Here is a 15,691-nt window from a genome sequence, read left to right on the forward strand (position 1 = left end):
GCTGCTTCAAAGTAATGTCGCAAAATACATTAATATTTTATACAATTTTAATACTTTTACCGAAAAATATAGTCCCTAGTCATAACTGGTATAGAGATGATAAATTTGAAATCGCACGGAATCTTTCCGAGGCTCTCGCAGAGATAATCAATACACTTTATGTGGATATAAGGCAATTAAGGGTTTTCAATTTTCAAATAAAAGTTGAAAATAAAAATCAAAAATACTTGCATGAATTTCAAAATATAATAGATGAAACCATGGAATTATTGAGTGGTAATGTTGCGATACGTTTAAAAAATAACATTGGTATACCAACAGATAATGAGAGGCATTTTTGTATACTATTGGTGGATTCATCAGAATCATTGGAGTGAGAAAAATTGAAATTATTGTTATTATTTTGTTAACAAATTGTTTTTTCTTACAGATTTCTTTATAAAGACCTTAATAAATATCATCTCTTTGTGGAGGGTTATTATTTTATTGTTCTACAAACCGTTCCCCAGGTCAATCATTATTACGATGAACTTTACGAAATTTTTGAAATAAATTGGCTTAATGGTATCACACATGCCGACATACTTATACATGCTGTGCAAAATGTCATTTTGTTATTTCATAGCTTACCCTTTACGTCCTTTCACTGCAAGGGTATTACTCCCATTGTCCATAATAAATTTATTGATGGCCATTGGTTGCATAAGAATTTTGTTACGCCAAAACCAAAAATTTACACGGTTGTCCTTTGGTTTGTGCCACCTGGGAAGATATGCCGTATTTTAAATTAACACGTAATTCTGTTGATGGTCGTAACAGGTATCAGGGTTTGGAGGGACAATTATTGGAATATTTGTCCAGGAAAATGAATTTTACCATTACAATACGTTGGATGAATGATGAGGAAATTAATCAGACTGTCTATGATGAGCTAGGAGTGTTTAATAAGGTAATTTAAAGTTTCCTTTAAAAAGTATTTTACTCTTGTTTATCTTCCTTATTTCAGCTCTTCACCTCCAATACTGATTTTGTTATTGGAGCCTTTCACTATAAACCCACCTCCTTAGAAGATCCCTATGCCCCCACAGTGGCCTACTACATGAGCAACTATTTTTTTATAATCTCCTCGAAAACGGATAGCTATGATCCTTTTACAAAACTTTTACTACCATTTGAAAAGGAAATTTGGATTGTTTTAATTTGTATTTATGGATTTGGTAATATACTCGTCTTCATACTCATCTATCTGAATCGAAAATTAAAATCTTTAGTATTGGGCCGGGAAAATGATAATCCCGCTTATAATATGGTTGTCATAAGTTTGGGTGGAGCCGTGGCTAAAGATCCTAAAGTACCGTTTTCACGATTTCTTTTAATGTTATGGTTATTGGCCACCTTTATATTGCGCACCGTTTATCAAGCCTTTATGTTTTATTTTATTAAATCTGATCTGCAGAAACCTCTACCAAAATTAATAGCTGAATTATACTACAACAAATATCGTATATTTATGAGTGATGTGGTTTACAGCTCTATCGCGAATTTGCCTTTGCTTGCATCAAAAGCGGAAATTTTAAATACCACCGAATTGGAGTCATTTGAAATGTTAAAAAATCCTCCGGATTATGCTCCTTATAAATTGGCTCTTTTAATGGCTCAAGAATATTATGGTTATTATAAACTTATAACTCCCATTAACAATGATTTTTATGTGGTGCCTGAGAAGTTGTTCACTCAGCAGTTAACAATTTATATGAAAAAGAATTCGGCCTATTTGAAACGTTTCAATACTTATATTGACAGTTATATAAATGAAGGTTTAATGAATCGTTGGCAACGTCAACTGGTCTATCATGGTGTTAAACCTAAAACCGCTGATGACAGTCCAAAGCCGATGAAAAATTTTCATTTATTTGCAGCTTATCGTCTGTTGATTATGGGTTTGACTGTAAGTTTATTAGTGTTTCTATTGGAAATTTGTGTCTTTTTTGGTAAAAAGTTGCGCAGGCGCTTACGTAGAAAATGGCGTAAATATGTCAAAAGAAATAGGAACTTTTATTAGTCAAAGCCTTTTCCAAATAAGATATAATCAAGTATATTTTAAAAGTTAAAACTATATCTAATATATAATGTTTAAGTAAGTCAGCGAAACTTTGTTTTATTTAAAATATACACATTAGGGTAAGGACCTTAAAGGCTCAAAGGTTAAGGTCTTTGAGCCTTTAGTTTCGACAGAATATGTGTTTTTTATGTTTTCATTAAAAAAATCGATTTTTGGTGGGAATTAAAAGTGATCACAGATTTGTGTTGTTTTGGGCCGTAAGGTCTCCAGTTTCGCCAGAAAACGCTCAATTTTTTGGTGAGAAATAAAATGATCGGAGATTTTCGTCGTTTTGACCCTAGATCCTCTGGTTTTTTCGAGACAGTGCATTATGTTTCACTCGAAAAATTACTTTTTTTAAGTGATCACAGATATGCGTCCCTCTGATCGTAGAGCCTTCTGTTTATTTTTTATAAATTTTAGTTTTAATATTTTGTTACAAAACTAGCTATACCCAAGGTGCTTCGCTATCCTAGAAACAATATAAATAAAAACCCTTTAGGATGTTTATAGAATTAATAAATAAGATCCTGTTCACAAAATTATCGTGAACATTAGTGAACATAGATAGATAGATAGATAGATAGATAAGATAGATAGATAGATAGATAGATAGATAGATAGATAGATAGATAGATAGATAGATAGATAGATAGATAGATAGATAGATAGATGTAGATAGATAGATAGATAGATAGATAGATAAGATAGATAGATAGATAGATAGATAGATAGATAGATAGATATAGATAATAGATAGAAGATAGATAGATAGATAGATAGATAGATAGATAGATAGATAGATAGATAGATAGATAGATAGATAGATAGATAGATAGATAGATAGATAGATAGATAGATAGATAGATAGATAGATAGATAGATAGATAGATAGATAGATAGATAGATAGATAGTAGATAGATAGATAGATGATAGATAGATAGATAGATAGATAGATAGATAGATAGATGATAGAGAGCGATAGATAGATAGATAGATAGACTAGATAGATAGATAGATAGAAGATAGATAGATAGATAGATAGATAGATAGCTAGATAGATAGATAGATAGATAGATAGATAGATAGATAGATAGATAGATAGATAGATAGAAGATAGATAGATAGATAGATAGATAGAAGATAGATAGATAGATAGATAGATAGATAGATAGATAGATAGATAGATAGATAGATAGATAGATAGATAGATAGATAGATAGATAGATAGATAGATAGATAGATAGATAGATAGATAGATAGATAGATAGATAGATAGATAGATAGATAGATAGATAGATAGATAGATAGATAGATAGATAGATAGATAGATAGATAGATAGATAGATAGATAGATAGATAGATAGATAGATAGATAGATAGATAGATAGATAGATAGATAAGATAGATAGATAGATAGATAGATAGATAGATAGATAGTAGATAGATAGATAGATAGATAGATAGATAGATAGATAGATAGATAGATAGATAGATAGATAGATAGATAGATAGATAGATAGATAGATAGATAGATAGATAGATAGATAGATAGATAGATAGATAGATAGATAGATAGATAGATAGATAGATAGATAGATAGATAGATAGATAGATAGATAGATAGAATAGATAGATAGATAGATAGATAGATAGATAGATAGATAGATAGATAGATAGATAGATAGATAGATAGATAGATAGATAGATAGATAGATAGATAGATAGATAGATAGATAGATAGATAGATAGATAGATAGATAGATAGATAGATAGATAGATAGATAGATAGATAGATAGTAGATAGATAGATAGATAGATAGATAGATAGATAGCTAGATAGATAGATAGATGATAGATAGATAGATAGATAGATAGATAGATAGATAGATTAGATAGATAGATAGATAGATAGATAGATAGATAGATGGATAGATAGATAGATAGATAGATAGATAGATAGATAGATAGATAGATAGATAGATAGATAGATAGATAGATAGATAGATAGATAGATAGATAGATAGATAGATAGATAGATAGATAGATAGATAGATAGATAGATAGATAGATAGATAGATAGATAGATAGATAGATATAGATTTATATTTATATTACCCTAATTTTTACACTGATGTACAGTCAAAGAATACAACCTTGTTAAATGCATGTTTCGATTTATTTAATTATAAAATTATTTTGCAATATACGTTTCGTGTAAACGAGATAAATATGACGCAAAATAATTTGTAATAAATTAGTCTTAGCTGAACTGTTTTTACCCTTCAGCAAAATTTAGTTAACTAAAAAATATAGAATTGATGATGGAAGGCTGATTCTTCTATTTCTATGTCTGTTAAAAGTTGATGAGTGAAGCTACATACCGAACGATAACTTAAATATAACTTTCTAATCTAGCATGTTAGTTTTTAATAAAATGATTACATTATTTGCCGCTAAATGGTTACAATAAAACATTTCAATTACATTACTCATGCAAACAACACAGTTTAATAATAGATTCCAAACAAAAAAGGTCGACCATAAATGTAGGCGGCAGATGGTAATTCAATGCAAATACAAATCTAGAAGATAAATATTTGTTAAAAAAAATACTAAAAAAACCTACCGTGATGACGAAATTAACGGAAATTGTATTGGATTCCGTGGAGCCTACATCTAATTTATCTTTAATATTGGCCACACTCTGGATAATTAATAATGATTTTGCCAAATACACAATATCAGCAGTGACCATTGGACAATATGCCATTAATCAAAGGAATAGATTATATCACAATGATTTAATTAATGACATAATAAAACGAGCCATGGTATCGCCAGGTATTAAGCTTTACACGGAAGGAGAATTGCAGGAAAAGGCCAAGGAGGACAATGTAAATGACCATGTCTTCAAAAAACCATTTCCGAAAGCCAATGTACATCGTGAAAAAAGTATTTGGTTTTTGGACAGTTTCACTTCTTACATGTAAATTTTTAAAAATAAAAAAGTTTTTCGTACATTACTAAAAAGTTTATTTTTTAACAGAAACTTTGAACGCGTTCTAGTGGATCCTATGGGTCAATATCATCGTAATGGCTTTTTCCTATTAATCTATACCGGTACCGAACACGAACGTTTGAGTCATGTCAAGGAAATATTTCGTCGTCTTTTTAACTTGTATTGCACCAATGTGAATATTTTGATGGTGGTGGGAAAGTATCCTTATCTTTATACGTATTTTCCTTTTGCAAAAAATAAATGTCATTCATCAATGCCTGAATTTTATATATCATTTCGTGATATAGAAAAGAATTTCTCTGGTTTTGAGGTTAAGAAGGCAATTTTCCCCAGCAAGGTGGATAATATGTTTGGTTGTGAATTATCGGTGGCTACCTGGCAATATCCGCCATATATTTATGTGGATAGAGATCCAATAAGTGGTGAATTCTTACGATTACATGGTATAGAGGGTTCGCTACTTAGCTTATTGGGTGAATTGATGAATTTTAAAATACATCTTAATGTTCCAGACCCACCGGATAGAGGTGATGTTTATGCGAATGGTACTGCGACGGGTGCTACGAAAATGGTGAGTACTGAATAATTTGCCTATGGGAAAAGCTGAAAGAAAGTAATTAAAAATTCTCCCGCTCTAATGTATGACTAATGTTAGGAATAAAAAGCAATTCTTGTTTTAAGCTTTTCTCTCTTAATTCAGATAATTGAGGCCCAAGCAAATATTACAATAATATCTCTGATGTACAACAAGATTCGTTCCGATGCAATGCAAGCTAGCAAAAGTTATTTATTTGTACCTTATGTCTTGGCCATTCCCCAGGGCCGGAAAATGACGTCCTTCGAACGCCTCATGAAACCATTTCGTTATATTATTTGGTCTTGTTTTAGTTCTAGTATAATGTTTGGTATTTTATTCATATACTTCATACGTTATTTGGGTCGATCGAAATTAATGGATTTCATATATGGCAAAGGAAATCGTATACCATTTACAAATTTACTCGCCGTATTATTTGGAATTTCTATACATGGTGCTCTGCCGCATAAAAATTTTGCCCGTTATATACTAATGGTCTTTTTATTGTATACATTTGTACTAAGATCAGCCTATTCGGGAGCATTATATATACTTTTGCAAGATGGCCGAGCTCGAAACACATTTAAGAGCATTCATGAAATTGTCGACAATAATTTTACCATATATGCCTTTCCAGCTGTGGAAAAGGTCCTGAGAGCGTCTATACCCGATGCAAATACCGCTATAGTTGATGCAAATAATCCTACAAGTAAATTGTATAAACGCATTTCCTCTTCGAGTAGTGAGAGGTTAGCTTTATGTTTACTGGATTATTCGATCAGATCATACAATCAAATGAATCCAAATGAAAGAGTGGAAATTTTGGAACAATCCGTACTAACGACACCTATAGTCTTTTATATGCCACGTCATACCTATATAAGATTTCGCACAGATGAATTAATTTTACGTATATTATCAGCTGGTATAATGGGTCGCTTTGAATCCTATTATTTATTTTATTCGCGACAACCGCAACCCAAGGTAAAGGAACCTATTAAATTATCATTTCAATTATTATTTGCTTTATTTTGTATTTATGGTGTATTACTGTTATTTTCATTTGGAATATTCCTAATGGAATTGTTGAGTTTAAAGTCGGATTGGTGTAAAATTATTATAGATTTTTTAAATATTTAATGTAAAAATAGTTTAATTTAATAAAAATATAATAATTAAAATAAAAATTTAAGTTACATATTTTATTTTCTTACGGCTGTATTTATAAAAACTTATTTTAGGTTTATTAAACAATTTTAGGCAAAATTCAGGAAAATCGTATTTATAACGTGAAATAGCTTAAAACACCTTCAATAAACCATTGACAATTAGAGGAATTTTATTGTAGGCTCGACCCTTCTTTAAGCCAACAATAAGTTGATTTTTAACAATTTTTTTTCTCAGATAAAGATTTTTCCGGTAATTTTAGGTTGATTGCGAAAACTAATTATGGTTTCTTTTAAAATAAAATCTAAAAATTCTAATTTTAACGTTTACAAATTTGTAAATAAAATCCCAAAAAATTTTTAAACGATTATATTTTGAGGAAAAAACTCAAATCTAGGCATTATTGGATTAATGCATGAATATTTGACAATATTCCAATTGTCCAGCACTATTTTTAGGCAATTTGGAAATGCTCGTCTGTCAACCAAATGATGGACAAAATCATTTGATTTGGCTTTTTCAAAGTTTGTTGGTTAAATATAATGCCATAAAGTAATTAACCATGTAAATTATATTGATTAGTGTTATACTAATGCAAAATATATTCGCCGGCATTAAAATTAGTCAAATATCAAAGAAATTTATCTATATTTGCAAAAATTTATCAAAAATTACAAGGAAAATAAGTAAAAATAAGAAAATGTGTCATAGTGATGTATATTTTGTCGCAAAATATCCGTTATTCGGATACTTTTAATAATAATTAGAAATTATATGTTATATTTATACATCTGAACTAAATAGACATTTATTAAAGCCATATATATATTTATTTTTCTTAAAAGTTTGTTTTTATTGTCAAAAATCTATTATAAACAAAAATATGAAATTAAGAAAACCGAATCAACGAATATTTTATCCTAATTGTACGCAACACTAACACATAAAATGACAGCCATATTGTACAGTGCTGCCAACTTAAACATAAATCAGCACAATAGTTAATATACGTTTATTATTTGTTTATGAATATCACAATTTTATTAATGGGTTTTAAGGCTAAAGTGTGCTTTAACTATTGAGTGCATTAAAAGCAAAATAAGATTTTTTTATAAATACAAGCGTTAATCTGTAGTTTAGTCTATAGTCTGGTCTACGGTCAAGTCAATAGACTAGTCTATGTTATAGTATATGGTCTAGTCTATGTTGTAGTCTTTAGTTCAGTATATAGCATAGTCTATAGTCTATTCTATAGTCTAGTCTATAGCCTAGTCTTGTATATAGCCTAGTCTATAGTCTTGCCTATAGCCTAGTCTATGGTCTATTCTATAGTCTAGCCTATAGTCTATTCTATAGTCTAGCCTATAGTTTATTCTATAGTCAAGCCTATAGTCTAGTCTAGCCTATAGTCTAGCCTATAGTCTAGTCTATAGTCCAGTCTATAGTCTAGTCTATAGTCTTGTCTAGTCTCTAGTCTAGTGTCTAGTCTAATCTATAGTCTAGTCTATAGTCTAGTCTATAGTCTAGTATATAGTCTCGTCTATGGTCTAGTCTATAGTCTAGTCTATAGTCTAGTCTATGGTCTAGTCTCTAGTCTAGTCTATAGTCTAGTCCATAGTCTAGTCTATAGTCTAGTCCATAGTCTTGTTATCGTCTAGTAAATATTATAGTCTATATTCTAATCTATAGTCTAGTCTATAGTCTAGTCTATAGTCTAGTCTACATTCTAGTCTATAGTATAGTCTATAGTCTAGTCTATAGTCTAGTCTATAGTCTAGTCTATAGTCTAGTCTATAGTCTAGTCTATAGTCTAGTCTATAGTCTAGTCTATAGTCTAGTCTATAGTCTAGTCTATAGTCTAGTCTATAGTCTAGTCATATAGTCTAGTCTACTAGTCTAGTCTATAGTCTAGTCTATAGTCTAGTCTATAGTCTAGTCTATAGTCTAGTCTATAGTCTAGTCTATAGTCTAGTCTATAGTCTAGTCTATAGTCTAGTCTATAGTCTAGTTCTAGTCTAGTCTACAGTCTAGTCTATAGTCTAGTCTATAGTCTAGTCTAGTCTAGTCTATAGTCTAGTCTATAGTCTAGTCTATAGTCTAGTCTATAGTCTAGTCTATAGTCTAGCCTATAGTCTAGTCTATAGTCTAGCCTATAGTCTAGTCTATAGTCTAGTCTATAGTCTATTCTATAGTTCAAGTCTATTAGTCTAGTCTAGCCTATAGTCAAGTCTATAGTCCAGTCTGTAATATCGTCTATAGTCTTGTCTAGTCTCTAGTCTAGTCTAATCTATAGTCTAGTCTATAGTCTAGTCTATAGGTCTAGTCTATAGTCTAGTCTATAGTCTAGTCTATAGTCTAGTCTATAGTCTAGTCCATAGTCTTGTTTATCGTCTAGTAAATATTATAGTCTATATTCTAATCTATAGTCTAGTTTATAGTCTAGTAAATAGTCTAGTCTATAGTCTAGTCTATAGTCTAGTCTATAGTCTAGTCTATAGTCTAGTCTCTAGTCTAGTCTATAGTCTAGTCTATAGTCTAGTCTATAGTCTAGTCTATAGACTAGTCTATAGTCTAGTCTATAGTCTAGTCTATAGTCTAGTCTATAGTCTAGTCTATAGTCTAGTCTATAGTCTAGTCTATAGTCTAGTCTATAGTCTAGTCTATAGTCTAGTCTATAGTCTAGTCTATAGTCTAGTCTATAGTCTAGTCTATAGTCTAGTCTATAGTCTAGTCTATAGTCTAGTCTATAGTCTAGTCTATAGTCTAGTCTATAGTCTAGTCTATAGTCTAGTCTATAGTCTAGTCTATAGTCTAGTCTATAGTCTAGTCTATAGTCTAGTCTATAGTCTAGTCTATAGTCTAGTCTATAGTCTAGTCTAGCTAGTCTAGTCTAGTCTATAGTCTAGTCTATAGTCTAGTCTATAGTCTAGTCTATAGTCTAGTCTATAGTCTAGTCTATAGTCTAGTCTATAGTCTAGTCTATAGTCTAGTCTATAGTCTAGTCTATAGTCTAGTCTATAGTCTAGTCTATAGTCTAGTCTATAGTCTAGTCTATAGTTTAGTCTATAGTCTAGTCTATAGTCTAGTCTATAGTCTAGTCTATAGTCTAGTCTATAGTCTAGTCTATAGTCTAGTCTATAGTCTAGTCTATAGTCTAGTCTATAGTCTATAGTCTAGTCTATAGTCTAGTCTATAGTCTAGTCTATAGCCTAGTCTATATTCTAGTTTATAGTCTGGTTTATACTCTAGTATATGGTCTATCCAATAGGCTGGACTACTTTCGCCAGTCTAGTCTATAGTCGAAATTAAATATTATTAATTTTTATAAAATTTATTGAAATTTTGTGTCTACATTTTCCCCCTTATTCACAAACAACATTTTTATTTTATAAATGGTTTATAAAACAAAATTTCCATACAAAATCTAATTTATAAACTGTTTATAAAATAAAAATTTTGTTTGTGAAAATTAAATTTCTAGCTTTTGGGGCAGAATCAAAATTTGTTTAGAAATAATATGACTGTTCTGAAAGGGTAAAAATTTGTCTTGGACGTGGCCAATAAGTTTTTGAAAATTAATCCCATAAATTCCAAAAATAGGTACCTATGAAATCGGTTGGAAAACATAAAAATGGTTCGCTTTTAAAAATTTTACATGCTGCTGCTAGTTAATGTTATTTCGTTGTTGTTGTTGTACTGTAAACTCTTTGTTTACCTTTTTTGTTACTCTTTATATCATGACGTCATATTTGCACTGTCACTCTCTCTCGCTCATCAATGCATTGTTTATGTTTTGTTTGTTCCTTCTTCTTTTAGTTATATTCTATTCTTAAACACGTGCAGTTGAAAAAATTAATTTCGTGGCAACTTTTCTTGTATTTTTATGAAAATTCTTTAATTAGTTGAAAATATTTGTTAAAAATGTGTTTTAAAGTGTTACGATATTATAATAAAGTTAAAGAGTTAAAAAATATTTCAAAACTTGGTTGCAAATTGTTAAAATAAACTAAGTATAAGTTCTGGGGTACCTTTTCGTTTTTTTTCTTGCAATTAAAGTATAAGCATAAGCAACAACAACAAAACGTATCTTCTTTTAGTTGCCTCCTTTTCTTAAACATGTGCCGTTGAAAAAATAAATTTCTTGTCAATTTTTCTTGCATATTTTTGAAAAATATATTAATTAATTAAAAATATTTGTTAAAAATAGTGTATCAAAGTGTTACGATATTGTAATATACTTAAAGAGTTGTAAAATATTTAACAATGTAGTGCAAATTTTTAAAATAAACTAAAACTTCTTGGGCACCTTCTTGTTTGCTTTGCAATAAAAGTGTAAACATAAACAAAAACAACAACAAGCTTCGTTTACGTGGAGAAGAAAGGTAAGTAAAAATGTCTTTATTAAATAGGAAGATAATTGGGGTTAATAAAGTTATTACACTTAGGAACTTAAGACAGTTAGGAACTAAGATTTTATGTAGTTTATTTGGAAATATAGGGCTCAAAATTCTAGGTCTACAAAACTAATTTGTATCTACTATTGTTGATAATCAAAAACTTTATAACTGTAATCAATTTTGCGATAGTGCACCGAAATTGTCCACTTTCAATACCATACCAGCAGTTCGACACAGAGTCAATGCATCCGAAAAAGACAGTGATTTCCACTTACGTCTAACCACCTGGTTGGCTCTAATTCGTCTTTTGTCACGGATGTACTCTTTGTAAACGAGGGTGAAGATAATCTTCACTTTAGTGTCTGTCCCCTTTGTAAGCGAGAGAAGGGACACTTAAAAAACAAACTTAAGATTTTCGTCTGACTCTTCGTTATCCTTTCCTAATAGGACAAGCACATGTTAAAATAGCTAGTCACATGGACAGTCGGTGGCTAGGGGCAACCCAAAGTGGCAGGTTAAATAGGTAGTTCGGGACTGTCCGAAGGAACTGCTGGGATGGGTAATACCCAGCAGTTCGACAAAGAGTCAATGCATCCGAAAAAGATAGTGATTTCCACTAACGTCTAACCACCTGGTTGGCTCTAATTCGTTTTTCGCCAAGGATGTACTCCTTGTAAACTAGGATAAAGATAATCGTCACTTTAGTGTTCCCCTTGTAAATAAACTGTAAACAGTGCTGGCTTAAAACGAGTCTATGATACCTCAAGTGTGAAACTATAATTTTTGAAATTATTTTTTGGGGACCAAATGATTATCTGAATGTAAAATGGAATGATCGATTATTTCAGATCATTATTAAGTTTTTTTTGAACTTTACATTTATAAATTAAAACACTTCTTTAGAACATTTTTGGTAATTATATTATTTTGTTCTGAAATACTAAGTTGGCGACGTAAAGTAGATATCCGTACTTACTTACTTTAGCTCAGATTTCCAATATAAATATTAATTAGTTTTTATACGACGATTTATTCAATTAAGAAGTTATATTATTCTAGAATTTAAATATTTTTGTAAAAATATACTTTAAAACCTTACAATGAGAACTTAAAATTTCCAATACAAATACCAACATGGCGGCGATATTCATTACTGCAAAACATCTAAAAACTGCCACTAGAATTGACAAATCCAAAGGAGCTTTGGAATTCCAACTGAAACGTGTCCTTAATTGATCTGTAGTCGTAGGTAAATATTCAAAACCGAGCTGTTTCATATATTTATTAAATATGCCAAACATTTTATACTGGTTAAGTAGCAAATCTACTGATGGTGCCATAAATGATAAGCGCGGGAAGAATATACAACACATACCATTGGAAACTTTATCGCGAACGATGGCATAGTCATTATAATTACGCAACCTTGTTTTCATAAATTGAGCCACAATAGTATCCCAGCTTAAGACGCCAGTATTGGGGGGTAAGTCATCTATAAGCTCTAAAATACTTGAAGGATTTCCCGGCACAATTGTTGTGATGTTCTCAAGAATAGTAATTTCCTTTAACATACGTGCTGTGGCATAGTCCGTTATTAGGGAATAATTTTGTTGTACCAATTCATTTAGATTGAGTGGTAAAGGTTTATAGGGTGATTTACGTATGGTTTCAAATATAGATCCTTCGTAGGCAAGGCGTAGTAAGAAAATCATAAATACCCATTGCAGTCTCAAAAGATTACGAAAACTTAATTGTAATTTAAAATTTCTACAGAGTATACGTTTAAATATTGGTTTTAAAATTAATACGATTATAAAAACACCCCAAGTTGAGTTGGTGAAGGGCCTAAATAGTAGATAATATTCTGTATACTTTTGATAGTTTTTAAAAATTATTAAAATTTCTGTTAGAAAATATGGCATTGATCCTGTAGTTAATTGCGAACGTCTGGGTTTACATCCAATAAAACCAATACTTAGATTTGCTCTACGTTCCAATAGCTAATGGGAATATAGAATAAGGTTTTATGATAAACAATTTTAGGTTTATAAACTTACCAATTTAAAAACCCCTATAGCCGTGTAATTACTAAAAACTTCGCCACTTAATAATTCTGGAGGTTCATTGGGTATAACTTCTATGGAAAAGTTTAGAAAATCTGACAAATCTTTTAATATTTCCACATCAAATCCAGTATAGTATGCAATTCCTTTTCGATATGTTATATTTACAAATGGTGGTGTATGCCAGAGAACTACTTTTAAGGGACACTGATAGAAGTTATTAGTTTTTATGGGAAACAAATCATTATAAGAAAGTATATCAGGAACTTTTAAATAACATTGCAGTAGTATAGGCTCGGTAAAAGCACAATGTTTAAGGTCATATGGTTTATAGGTATAGATACACAAAGAATCAGCTTCCGGTAGTAATATGACAACATCAACAATATATAAATTAAAGAAATCTTGGAAAATGTTATGCATTTCTATAAGCTTTTTGTGCAGAGAATCCTGATTATTTAAGATAATTAAATATTTTGTAGATAAACTTTGAATTTCATTATTTTGAAAAAGATACTCCATGCGTTTTCTATAAGAGTTAGAATGTCAAAGCAAATTTAAATACATATTTTAAATTTCTATAGATATAGAAATTACCTGACATTTTCTGCTGAATTGGTAAATATTAATTTTGCCTGTATAAAATGCAATAACTTTGAAGCTGTATATTGATTTATTGTCACTGGTAATTGAATATTTTTATTGATACTCATTAAATCGTCCAATATATCTTGACTAAAGGTAAAATCTTCATGATTACTTATATTTACTATAACACTGATACTCATAGATTTCGGTTTGAATATATTGGCAAATATTACTCTTAAAGTAGCACTCAGCAGGTTGTCTTCTTTTTCTACAGCTTGAATGGCTGTTAATAGTGTTAAAATCACTAATAAATTAATTAATAAAATTTTCTTAAATAACATTATATTTCCGTGGTCTCTTTGTTCGTTACAAATTTTAAAATGTTTAATAGTTTGTTCATATTTTGTAGAATTTTTTATTGATTTATATATTTTATAAATTTGTGATATTTGATTTATAATTACTAGCCTTTACAATTTATAGTTGAAGGGTTTAGAGAATAATTTGCCACAGTTAATGAGGGGTTATGTTTGATTGTGATTGATAGAAAATATATTTAATTAAGTTTAAAATAATCATAACTTTGTATTTTTTCAAAAATAGTTTGTTTTATTCGCCATTTTTATATCCATTATCAAAAAATATGAAGGGTATATTGATTTTGTCATTCTGTTTGTAACATATGGAAACATTGACCGTAGACCAAGTAGAAGTATATATATATTCGTTGTCCTTATTAGATTATGAAATGATTAGGCCAATTGTTTCAATATAGATATTGGTTAATGAATTATGTCGGAGCTGTGGTCAATTATGGACTAATTAAGGTTTCAATTAGTAATACGATTTCTTTTGATATTAGTTTTATATGTGCACAATTTTGTCGCAATACCGATATTCTTGAATGAATTATTAACAATAAATTCATTTTCGGGGAATATTTACATTTCTATGGTTCCTATATGTAATGTTGAACTGATTGTAATATATGGTTATATGGGATCCATCCTTATAAACTTTGGTAGGGGGATCTACGTTTACATCAAAGTTATTTGTGCAAAATTTCATTATGATACTATATGTTTATAAGTGAGTTATTGATATACAAGTAATTTTCTGAAGTGGACTATTAATGGGGGCTAGGGTCAAAGGAGGCCCGATCATTACGAAAATTTAGCAGTATCATTTAGACTTTTATGAAACTTAGTTTTGACGATAGGACAGATAACCAGGCGGTGGACGGGAAGTGATTCGGAGTCGATTGCTCTACAACACCCCCCAACACCACCATAGCGGTGTAGCTCACTTCGTTCGGACTCTATAGTATTTTCAACAAACGGACATGGCTAGATGTTAGGATCTAATGAGGATCCAATATGTATATTAGGGTATAACAAAATTAGGTCCTATCACTACATAGTTTTTATACCTTACACTACTTTAGTGGAGAGGGTATATTGGGTTTGTGTTGATGTTTGTAACACACAATAATATTAGTCCTATACCCACCTTAAAATATATCGGCTTAGAATAATTTTCTGAGCCAATTTATTTAATTCAATGAAATTTGGTCTTTTATTGTCACAGGGACGAAGTTTATTGAAAATGGTTAAGATTGGTCCATTATTTCACCTAGCCACCATACAACTGAACCTCCGAATAGGTCTTGTAAACCTTGTAATCAAACTACAGGTCGCAATTTTGAAGACGAAGCCTATTGGAACTGGTTAACATCGGTCCATTATTTCACCTATCCCCCATACAACTGAATAGGG

The 15,691-nt window shown here is 30.4% G+C and overlaps 3 protein-coding genes across 3 annotated transcripts; 2 read left to right on the forward strand and 1 right to left on the reverse strand.

The window, feature by feature from the left end:
• Window positions 1-98: 98 nt before the first annotated feature.
• Window positions 99-2,062, forward strand: LOC119604695. The gene is made up of 5 exons (XM_037957473.1): window positions 99-373; window positions 431-751; window positions 820-949; window positions 1,007-1,103; window positions 1,272-2,062. The coding sequence occupies exons 1-5, from the start codon at window positions 261-263 to the stop codon at window positions 2,060-2,062; spliced, it is 1,452 nt and encodes a 483-aa protein (XP_037813401.1). The 5' UTR covers window positions 99-260.
• A 2,600-nt stretch (window positions 2,063-4,662) lies between these two features.
• On the forward strand, window positions 4,663-10,540 carry LOC119604696. The gene is made up of 4 exons (XM_037957474.1): window positions 4,663-5,091; window positions 5,152-5,695; window positions 5,825-6,685; window positions 10,469-10,540. Exons 1-4 carry the CDS (start codon window positions 4,736-4,738, stop codon window positions 10,538-10,540), a joined length of 1,833 nt encoding a protein of 610 aa, XP_037813402.1. The 5' UTR covers window positions 4,663-4,735.
• Window positions 10,541-12,302: 1,762 nt separating this feature from the next.
• Window positions 12,303-14,257, reverse strand: LOC119604697. Its single transcript, XM_037957476.1, has 4 exons — window positions 13,926-14,257; window positions 13,323-13,857; window positions 12,396-13,265; window positions 12,303-12,320 (listed from the first exon to the last, which is right to left on the reverse strand). Exons 1-4 carry the CDS (start codon window positions 14,255-14,257, stop codon window positions 12,303-12,305), a joined length of 1,755 nt encoding a protein of 584 aa, XP_037813404.1.
• Window positions 14,258-15,691: the final 1,434 nt, after the last annotated feature.

This window comes from Lucilia sericata, unplaced genomic scaffold (genome assembly GCF_015586225.1).
Source record: "Lucilia sericata isolate MDLA Ls3-8-SP2 unplaced genomic scaffold, ASM1558622v1 Contig000418F_arrow, whole genome shotgun sequence".
Classification (NCBI taxonomy): Eukaryota; Metazoa; Arthropoda; class Insecta; order Diptera; family Calliphoridae; genus Lucilia; species Lucilia sericata.

What these genes read in the sequence shown, in the direction of transcription:
- LOC119604695 (XM_037957473.1), top strand. Translation starts at nt 261, where the DNA reads ATGGAATTATTGAGTGGTAATGTTGCGATACGTTTAAAAAATAACATT. An exon ending in GATTCATCAGAATCATTGGA is followed by an intron (nt 374 to 430) that starts GTGAGAAAAATT and finishes TTTTTCTTACAG; the next exon opens with ATTTCTTTATAAAGACCTTA. An exon ending in CACAGTGGCCTACTACATGA is followed by an intron (nt 1,104 to 1,271) that starts GCAACTATTTTT and finishes TAAAATCTTTAG; the next exon opens with TATTGGGCCGGGAAAATGAT.
- LOC119604696 (XM_037957474.1), top strand. Translation starts at nt 4,736, where the DNA reads ATGACGAAATTAACGGAAATTGTATTGGATTCCGTGGAGCCTACATCT. An exon ending in GACAGTTTCACTTCTTACAT is followed by an intron (nt 5,092 to 5,151) that starts GTAAATTTTTAA and finishes ATTTTTTAACAG; the next exon opens with AAACTTTGAACGCGTTCTAG. An exon ending in CGCGACAACCGCAACCCAAG is followed by an intron (nt 6,686 to 10,468) that starts GTAAAGGAACCT and finishes TTCCAAAAATAG; the next exon opens with GTACCTATGAAATCGGTTGG.
- LOC119604697 (XM_037957476.1), bottom strand. Translation starts at nt 14,257, where the DNA reads ATGTTATTTAAGAAAATTTTATTAATTAATTTATTAGTGATTTTAACA. An exon ending in AATTCAGCAGAAAATGTCAG is followed by an intron (nt 13,858 to 13,925) that starts GTAATTTCTATA and finishes TAACTCTTATAG; the next exon opens with AAAACGCATGGAGTATCTTT. An exon ending in CTATAGGGGTTTTTAAATTG is followed by an intron (nt 13,266 to 13,322) that starts GTAAGTTTATAA and finishes TATTCCCATTAG; the next exon opens with CTATTGGAACGTAGAGCAAA.